The sequence below is a fragment of the Drosophila biarmipes genome, chromosome 3L (assembly GCF_025231255.1).
Source record: "Drosophila biarmipes strain raj3 chromosome 3L, RU_DBia_V1.1, whole genome shotgun sequence".
In the NCBI taxonomy this organism is placed as follows: domain Eukaryota; kingdom Metazoa; phylum Arthropoda; class Insecta; order Diptera; family Drosophilidae; genus Drosophila; species Drosophila biarmipes.
In genome coordinates, this window is record NC_066613.1 from 9,830,368 (window position 1) to 9,839,451 (window position 9,084).

The 9,084-nt window shown below is 46.3% G+C and overlaps 3 protein-coding genes across 3 annotated transcripts; 2 read left to right on the forward strand and 1 right to left on the reverse strand.

The window, feature by feature from the left end:
• Window positions 1-276: 276 nt before the first annotated feature.
• Window positions 277-2,049, reverse strand: LOC108028733 (DNA-directed RNA polymerase III subunit RPC4). Its single transcript, XM_017100699.3, has 4 exons — window positions 1,670-2,049; window positions 1,232-1,611; window positions 1,017-1,085; window positions 277-963 (listed from the first exon to the last, which is right to left on the reverse strand). The coding sequence occupies exons 1-4, from the start codon at window positions 1,903-1,905 to the stop codon at window positions 401-403; spliced, it is 1,248 nt and encodes a 415-aa protein (XP_016956188.1). The 5' UTR covers window positions 1,906-2,049; the 3' UTR covers window positions 277-400.
• Window positions 2,050-2,073: 24 nt separating this feature from the next.
• Window positions 2,074-5,586, forward strand: LOC127010812 (ATR-interacting protein mus304-like). The gene is made up of 3 exons (XM_050885884.1): window positions 2,074-3,432; window positions 3,488-4,988; window positions 5,063-5,586. Exons 1-3 carry the CDS (start codon window positions 2,791-2,793, stop codon window positions 5,122-5,124), a joined length of 2,205 nt encoding a protein of 734 aa, XP_050741841.1. The 5' UTR covers window positions 2,074-2,790; the 3' UTR covers window positions 5,125-5,586.
• Window positions 5,587-5,814: 228 nt separating this feature from the next.
• LOC108028798 (ATR-interacting protein mus304) lies at window positions 5,815-8,883 on the forward strand. The gene is made up of 4 exons (XM_017100782.3): window positions 5,815-6,697; window positions 6,753-8,253; window positions 8,315-8,494; window positions 8,552-8,883. Exons 1-4 carry the CDS (start codon window positions 6,056-6,058, stop codon window positions 8,773-8,775), a joined length of 2,547 nt encoding a protein of 848 aa, XP_016956271.2. The 5' UTR covers window positions 5,815-6,055; the 3' UTR covers window positions 8,776-8,883.
• The last annotated feature ends 201 nt before the right edge of the window (window positions 8,884-9,084 follow it).

Here is a 9,084-nt window from a genome sequence, read left to right on the forward strand (position 1 = left end):
TTTATTCAGAACAGTATAAAATAGATGTAAATAAGGAACGTATGCAATGGTCTTCTTACCATGCCATTAAAAGCCAGGATTATAGGACCATATTCTTCCACTTTTGAATAATAAATATATGCATTTTAATATATAAAATAATACCGACCATTACGGGTAACTATTTAGAGTTAGAGGCTTAATTGAAGACTTTAGTGCATATGTTGATGTCGAGTTAATGGTTCGAACACATTGTAGTCATTTTTCCCTCCGAAAAGAATAGGGTTTCTAAGGTAATCGTATTACAAAATTTCTATATTTAAATTTTATGTACGGCATTTAGAGTAGGAATAACTTAGACTTAGGCGCAGCCTATTTACAATATTAAATATCTAAAAAGCGGGAGTGGGTGCAGGGTGTGCTACGTGCCCGATACCGTATTCGTCCGTTTGGCTGCCGCCTCCTGCTGCTCGAAAAGATGCACCCAATCTGGTGTGGCCTTGAGCTTCGCTTGGATGGGCCCCAAATTGATCATGTTTCCGCTCCGCTGCTCGCGGTTCGCCGTTACAGACATCAGCTCCTGCAGGAATCCAGGATCGAGACCCATATCCAAGTCAAAGCGGGTGTCTCCCAGCTGCAGCTTGACGCGACCCGATTTGAACCTTAGAATCTTGCCAATCTGTCCCTCTTCTAGCTGCCGCAGCACACTTCCCTTGGTCCCGATGGAGGGTTTGGCTGTAGGACTTGAGGGTTCCGATCCACCTGTAGCTAGAGGATCAGCCTTAGATTCTGGCTCCTCGGAATCATCGCCAACACAGGGCAACACATCTGGGAGCTGCATAAGAAAGATCTGCGATTGGCTGGAGTCCAGAAAGTTTCCTATGGTGCGTGGATAGCGACCGTACTGCAGCGGAGGTTCCTCTAAGCTGGCAGCCTGGGCGGCCACATGCAACTGCTGCAGATGCTGTGCTACTGCCAAAGTGTCTGAAAGTGGAAATTATATTAGACTAAATAAATTGGCAAGTCCAGGAGCTTACCCTTCTGTGTTGAGGATGAACTGGGGTCCTCCTGCTTTACGATCGGTGTCTTCTGGGTAACCCAAAGTCCTAGAGCAAAGAAACAAACAAATATTAATGCTTGTAAGTGGCTTTCGCGTTAGTAAAGTAAATGCTGGATTAATATACAGGTTCTCAAAAGGCGGACTAGGGTCAATAACTCCAATAACAATAACTCTCTCTTAACTAACACCTACCCTCCTTTAGTAGAATGGGCCTGAGGGCCATCTCAGTCTTGGTAGGCTCTTCCTCGCTGAGCTCGGCATCGCTGGCTTCCGATTCTCCCAGGAGTTCCTTAATCCGTTCGGCCTGGCTCTTGTCGTCCTTACGATCCACCCGTTTCCTGGCCACGGCCACCTCCTCACCGCCCCTGGCATACGCCGTTCCATTGCCCGTGGACCTTCGCACATGGACATCGCCAGCTCCTTCGGAGAAGAGACCTTGGGTCTGGATGAGCGTGGAATTGGCCCCGCCAGCGGAATTTCCACCACGACCACGTGTTGCTCCTGTGCCGTTGCCACGTCCACCCCTGCGTCCGCTCCTGGGCTGGGTGGTGTCCTTGGAGGTCTTGACATTGCTGTGTTTAGGAATTGATGATGAAAATGACGATATTACTAGGAAATCCCAATACTAACGAATTCTTGTTCCGCACAGCGTTCAAATTGGGGGCAAAGACCTTTTTGCTGGCCGCCCCAGCGCCACGCCCACCGAGGGTCAAGTCGCGGGCGGGGGCCAGCCTGGTCATGCCGTTGAGCGTCTCCAGGGGACGTGTCCCGCCCCCCGACGGACCATTGCTATTCGTGGTGGACCCACTGGCTCCACTGATGGAAGAAGCTGTTGCTGTCGTGGCCGTCATCCGCTTCGCTGGCATGGCGTCCCATTCGCGCCGCCCGTCCTCCCAAAAGGTCTGCAGACGTTGCAGAGCTCCAATATTTCTTAGAATCCGCTTGTTTTCCGCTGGAGCTCGCGTTGATCCCTTTCGTTTTCCTTTGAGGTTAATAGGAAAGCAGTGTGCATGCCGATACACAACAATCGATAGTTCGAATTGTGAAAGAGGTGGCAAAGATTGATGTTATCGATGTATTCAAGGTATATTAATTTAAAAAAATTAAATTTACATTTTATAAAAATGTTAGTTTTTGAAGAACAAATTTAAAATATAAATATAACATCGGAATTAGCTTGCTCAGGTTCTGTCCCGTGCAAATTATTTGTATTTAGTGCTGTGCCTTAGGTCAAAAAACATAATCTTCCGCACATGCCGAATTAGGTTTAAAAAATATTTTTCAATATTTTAAACAAAATGTAGGTAAAAACATTTAAAACTATTAACCATTTTTTGGAAAATTTCTTTACACTGTAATAGAAAAAAGCTAAATAGTTTTATATTATTATTAGTTTTCATTTCTATTAAAAATTCGAGTATCGTCAAATATCCGCAAAGAGACATTATCATCTAGAATCAGGAAATTTATTTAGCAACATTTAAAAATACCATTTTGAAACAAATATTAAAATGCAAAGAAAGCTAAAACAGATTTTAAGCTGTATTTGAGCTTGGCTGAACTCGAAAACTGCTAATCTAGACCCAGTGTAAACACACCGTACGTTTCGATACGCATTGCTCGATACGATGCACCATCGCAGTTATCGATGGTGTCATCTCTGAGGGATTTTATAAACAAAACAAACCGGCGGAATACTCTCCTCTTCTTATGGCCAGAAAGTAACGTAAAAGGAAAAAACTGGGGCAATCATGGCCTCCAAGCGATATGGTCCCATGAAGGACTTTGCGCGGGCCAAGAAACCTCGTCTGGATGTCAGCGTGACCCGCGGATCAACGCGGCCCAGTCCGCCGAGGAATAATTTCGATGGGGTTTTCTGGGACGACGAAGACGACGACGTCATCTTAATGGCCACCCAGCTGGCGGAGGCCGAGATAGAGGCGGAGGCGCGCAAAAGGAAGGCGGGAGCGGATGTGGACATTGGCCACAGCGAGGTGACCTTCAGTGAATTCGCTCCCATGGGCCAAAGCTCCACGAGCACGCAGCAAATGTTCCCGCCCCCACCACCGCCAAAAAAGAAGTCCACTTCCTTGGACATGGAAGCCATTTTCGGGGACGACGATGACTTTGATTTCCTGGCCGTAACCCTCATCGATAGCGAGCCACAGAAGCTGGCGGACTCGAAACCCAGTACAAGTAGGATCACAACTTCCAGCATCAGTGTGCAGCAGAAAACTACGACCACGACTACCATTAATGCCACACAATCCCGCCAGCAGGAGCACCAGATCAAATTTCTCATGGAGCGAATCGAAGCTCTTAAGCGGGACAAGGCTCAGCTGGAGAAAAATCTGGGCGACAGCAACGAGCGCAACGAGATCAAGTCGGGAGAGGTGGGTAGTCAGCTATATCAATGGAAAACCATTTAAACTCAACTATTTTTCCCAGGTTACCCTGCTTCGCGATGAGCTTAAGCACGTGCGCCAGCAGCTGCAGGCCAGCAAGATGGAGAAGCTGGCCTTGGCCGACGAAACGAATCGGGACTGCAACAAAAAAGTGGCGGAGGCGGCCAAACAAGTTGCGGCCAAGGACATCGAGTTGAAGATGAAGAACGCCGAGTACAGCAAGCTGAAGACACAGCAAAGAGCGCATGAAAAAAGTATGAATTCCAGCATTTTGCACGCTGCCCCAGATCCGATAGAGAAGCGGTCCTTACTCCGTCTTCAGAAGCTGAACATACACAGATCTGTGCCCAGGCTAAAAGCAAACAATGGCAGTATGTTTGAGTATAGCGAAGATGAGGGTCAGGCTAAGAAGCGGAGAAACCCCTTCGAGCTAGAGCTGAAGCAACTGCTGCTCTACTACGCGCAGTTGCAAGCGCAGCCAGAATCATTGGATAATCTCATTCCCAGGATACTCTCTTCAGTCGGCAAGGTTTTCACTGAGTTTTCGTCGTATGCTCAAAGCTTGGACTTTCCCCACAACTGCATGTTGTATCCCTACAATCCCTACAACCTCGAGGAGCAAGTTCACCGGACCTCTCTTTCCCAGCAGGGTAGCCTCTTTGAGAACGAAAGGGCTGTGCCATTGCGTCGCTACATGGCTACCTTGGCTTTGATTTGCCGGCAAGAGGAAAGAATTTCCAGAGCCCTCCTGGAGTGGAAAGAGAATGAAATGGGATTGATTGAGATGGCAACCGAAGCTGTTATCAAGCTGGGATTTTCCTACGAGGTTAGTAAGCATTTTGGCTTGCTGGAAGCTTTGGCTTCCCTTCTGAATAGTCTTATACAAGGAGAGGGGTTGCCTCAACAAAATGAGGAGCTACTCTTTGATCTTCTGAAGCAGCTGGCATTTACTCGCCCCAGTCCTTGGGTTTTTGCTGAGCTCAGCATCTGTTTCTTGAGCTGCCTTCGACAGCCTGAATTGATGGTTAAGATGTGTGTAAATAGTCCCAAGGAGAGCTTTGTCTCGGACAGGGTTCGATCCGTGTATCGGTTTGGTCCCGACTCCTGTCTACTACAGGTCTATGCGGGATTGCTGGAGCTGTGCTTCTTCAGTGAAACCCCTCTGAGAAAGGATCACTTCCAGTTACTGCTCCAAATAGGAAGAAATCACGTGCGCTTTGCTTTCGAGTGTTTCAAGAATCCACCGGACTTCGTACTGGAAATGCTGCCGTACTTCACAGACGTCGACGAGGAGGAATCTGGCGAAAGAACTGTGATGAAAGCGGGCAGCACTTTGAGTTGCAGTACGACAGGAGCGGTCCAGGGATCGATCTCCAGTGCATCTACGTCAGCTTCCGTTTCAAACTTGAATGTAAACTCCAATTCCAACTCGAGTTCAACGCAGCGCAGCAAAGACTGCGAGTGCTATGTGAAGCTGTGCCTTAGTGCTGTCACGATTGTCTTCCAAGTGATGCACCAATGGATGTTGCACGAAAGAAAATCAGGTTTGTATATCCTAGGTCTAAAGAAATATTTTTCTTAAGTAAAATGGTCTGGTCATGCCGTTGAGCGTCTCCAGGGGACGTGTCCCGCCCCCCGACGGACCATTGCTATTCGTGGTGGACCCACTGGCTCCACTGATGGAAGAAGCTGTTGCTGTCGTGGCCGTCATCCGCTTCGCTGGCATGGCGTCCCATTCGCGCCGCCCGTCCTCCCAAAAGGTCTGCAGACGTTGCAGAGCTCCAATATTTCTTAGAATCCGCTTGTTTTCCGCTGGAGCTCGCGTTGATCCCTTTCGTTTTCCTTTGAGGTTAATAGGAAAGCAGTGTGCATGCCGATACACAACAATCGATAGTTCGAATTGTGAAAGAGGTGGCAAAGATTGATGTTATCGATGTATTCAAGGTATATTAATTTAAAAAAATTAAATTTACATTTTATAAAAATGTTAGTTTTTGAAGAACAAATTTAAAATATAAATATAACATCGGAATTAGCTTGCTCAGGTTCTGTCCCGTGCAAATTATTTGTATTTAGTGCTGTGCCTTAGGTCAAAAAACATAATCTTCCGCACATGCCGAATTAGGTTTAAAAAATATTTTTCAATATTTTAAACAAAATGTAGGTAAAAACATTTAAAACTATTAACCATTTTTTGGAAAATTTCTTTACACTGTAATAGAAAAAAGCTAAATAGTTTTATATTATTATTAGTTTTCATTTCTATTAAAAATTCGAGTATCGTCAAATATCCGCAAAGAGACATTATCATCTAGAATCAGGAAATTTATTTAGCAACATTTAAAAATACCATTTTGAAACAAATATTAAAATGCAAAGAAAGCTAAAACAGATTTTAAGCTGTATTTGAGCTTGGCTGAACTCGAAAACTGCTAATCTAGACCCAGTGTAAACACACCGTACGTTTCGATACGCATTGCTCGATACGATGCACCATCGCAGTTATCGATGGTGTCATCTCTGAGGGATTTTATAAACAAAACAAACCGGCGGAATACTCTCCTCTTCTTATGGCCAGAAAGTAACGTAAAAGGAAAAAACTGGGGCAATCATGGCCTCCAAGCGATATGGTCCCATGAAGGACTTTGCGCGGGCCAAGAAACCTCGTCTGGATGTCAGCGTGACCCGCGGATCAACGCGGCCCAGTCCGCCGAGGAATAATTTCGATGGGGTTTTCTGGGACGACGAAGACGACGACGTCATCTTAATGGCCACCCAGCTGGCGGAGGCCGAGATAGAGGCGGAGGCGCGCAAAAGGAAGGCGGGAGCGGATGTGGACATTGGCCACAGCGAGGTGACCTTCAGTGAATTCGCTCCCATGGGCCAAAGCTCCACGAGCACGCAGCAAATGTTCCCGCCCCCACCACCGCCAAAAAAGAAGTCCACTTCCTTGGACATGGAAGCCATTTTCGGGGACGACGATGACTTTGATTTCCTGGCCGTAACCCTCATCGATAGCGAGCCACAGAAGCTGGCGGACTCGAAACCCAGTACAAGTAGGATCACAACTTCCAGCATCAGTGTGCAGCAGAAAACTACGACCACGACTACCATTAATGCCACACAATCCCGCCAGCAGGAGCACCAGATCAAATTTCTCATGGAGCGAATCGAAGCTCTTAAGCGGGACAAGGCTCAGCTGGAGAAAAATCTGGGCGACAGCAACGAGCGCAACGAGATCAAGTCGGGAGAGGTGGGTAGTCAGCTATATCAATGGAAAACCATTTAAACTCAACTATTTTTCCCAGGTTACCCTGCTTCGCGATGAGCTTAAGCACGTGCGCCAGCAGCTGCAGGCCAGCAAGATGGAGAAGCTGGCCTTGGCCGACGAAACGAATCGGGACTGCAACAAAAAAGTGGCGGAGGCGGCCAAACAAGTTGCGGCCAAGGACATCGAGTTGAAGATGAAGAACGCCGAGTACAGCAAGCTGAAGACACAGCAAAGAGCGCATGAAAAAAGTATGAATTCCAGCATTTTGCACGCTGCCCCAGATCCGATAGAGAAGCGGTCCTTACTCCGTCTTCAGAAGCTGAACATACACAGATCTGTGCCCAGGCTAAAAGCAAACAATGGCAGTATGTTTGAGTATAGCGAAGATGAGGGTCAGGCTAAGAAGCGGAGAAACCCCTTCGAGCTAGAGCTGAAGCAACTGCTGCTCTACTACGCGCAGTTGCAAGCGCAGCCAGAATCATTGGATAATCTCATTCCCAGGATACTCTCTTCAGTCGGCAAGGTTTTCACTGAGTTTTCGTCGTATGCTCAAAGCTTGGACTTTCCCCACAACTGCATGTTGTATCCCTACAATCCCTACAACCTCGAGGAGCAAGTTCACCGGACCTCTCTTTCCCAGCAGGGTAGCCTCTTTGAGAACGAAAGGGCTGTGCCATTGCGTCGCTACATGGCTACCTTGGCTTTGATTTGCCGGCAAGAGGAAAGAATTTCCAGAGCCCTCCTGGAGTGGAAAGAGAATGAAATGGGATTGATTGAGATGGCAACCGAAGCTGTTATCAAGCTGGGATTTTCCTACGAGGTTAGTAAGCATTTTGGCTTGCTGGAAGCTTTGGCTTCCCTTCTGAATAGTCTTATACAAGGAGAGGGGTTGCCTCAACAAAATGAGGAGCTACTCTTTGATCTTCTGAAGCAGCTGGCATTTACTCGCCCCAGTCCTTGGGTTTTTGCTGAGCTCAGCATCTGTTTCTTGAGCTGCCTTCGACAGCCTGAATTGATGGTTAAGATGTGTGTAAATAGTCCCAAGGAGAGCTTTGTCTCGGACAGGGTTCGATCCGTGTATCGGTTTGGTCCCGACTCCTGTCTACTACAGGTCTATGCGGGATTGCTGGAGCTGTGCTTCTTCAGTGAAACCCCTCTGAGAAAGGATCACTTCCAGTTACTGCTCCAAATAGGAAGAAATCACGTGCGCTTTGCTTTCGAGTGTTTCAAGAATCCACCGGACTTCGTACTGGAAATGCTGCCGTACTTCACAGACGTCGACGAGGAGGAATCTGGCGAAAGAACTGTGATGAAAGCGGGCAGCACTTTGAGTTGCAGTACGACAGGAGCGGTCCAGGGATCGATCTCCAGTGCATCTACGTCAGCTTCCGTTTCAAACTTGAATGTAAACTCCAATTCCAACTCGAGTTCAACGCAGCGCAGCAAAGACTGCGAGTGCTATGTGAAGCTGTGCCTTAGTGCTGTCACGATTGTCTTCCAAGTGATGCACCAATGGATGTTGCACGAAAGAAAATCAGGTTTGTATATCCTAGGTCTAAAGAAATATTTTTCTTAAGTAAAATCAAATACTTTTTTAAGGTACCGATGAAGTAGGCGAGATTTCCCGCATTGCTGTGCACCTGCTGACCCTCGTCTTTCACGAGTATTATCTCACCTGCCTTTTCCGCGACTCCGAAGAGACGACAAAGCACTACCTCAGCCTTATTTGTAACTGGTGGAGCGAGCATGCAGATTTACTTGGTTTTCAGCCAATACACTGTAACTTAACGATCCTTTTTACATTTTTCACATATAATATTACAAAATCCCTTTTAGTGCGTTTGCTAAGTCAGCTCGTGAAGGCCCACTTCATGCTGAAACCCCTCCATCAGGAGGCCAATCGCAACAACCCAGGCAACGACCTCTCCGAGTGGAACCGCATTGTGAAGAATGCGGATGCCCAAAAGACAGTAAAGTCGGCTGTGAAATTCGATCCTAGTAAATTGCTCGATATCGACTTCTTCGGTGGCCTTAAACGGGAGGAGAGCACTTTTGAGTAGTAATAATTTATTAAGTTTAGTTATTTTCGTATAAGTTTTTAAGAATTGTATAGTACAGCAAATACACCAGTCTGTTAATAAAGTTATAAAAAGCTTAAGTGCCAAATATGAGAGCCATGCTGATAAACATCAATATATTTTTAAACTACAAAAGATCTTATTTAAGAAATATATTTTTAAAACTCTGTGGCATTGTTGCAAAAAAAGAATCTGAAAAAATGCATAAGAATTTATAATTTCAGATAATGTTAAATATTCTATGACAATTATCAAAAAAAAATCCTACTTTTTACCAAAAGTAGGAAGAAA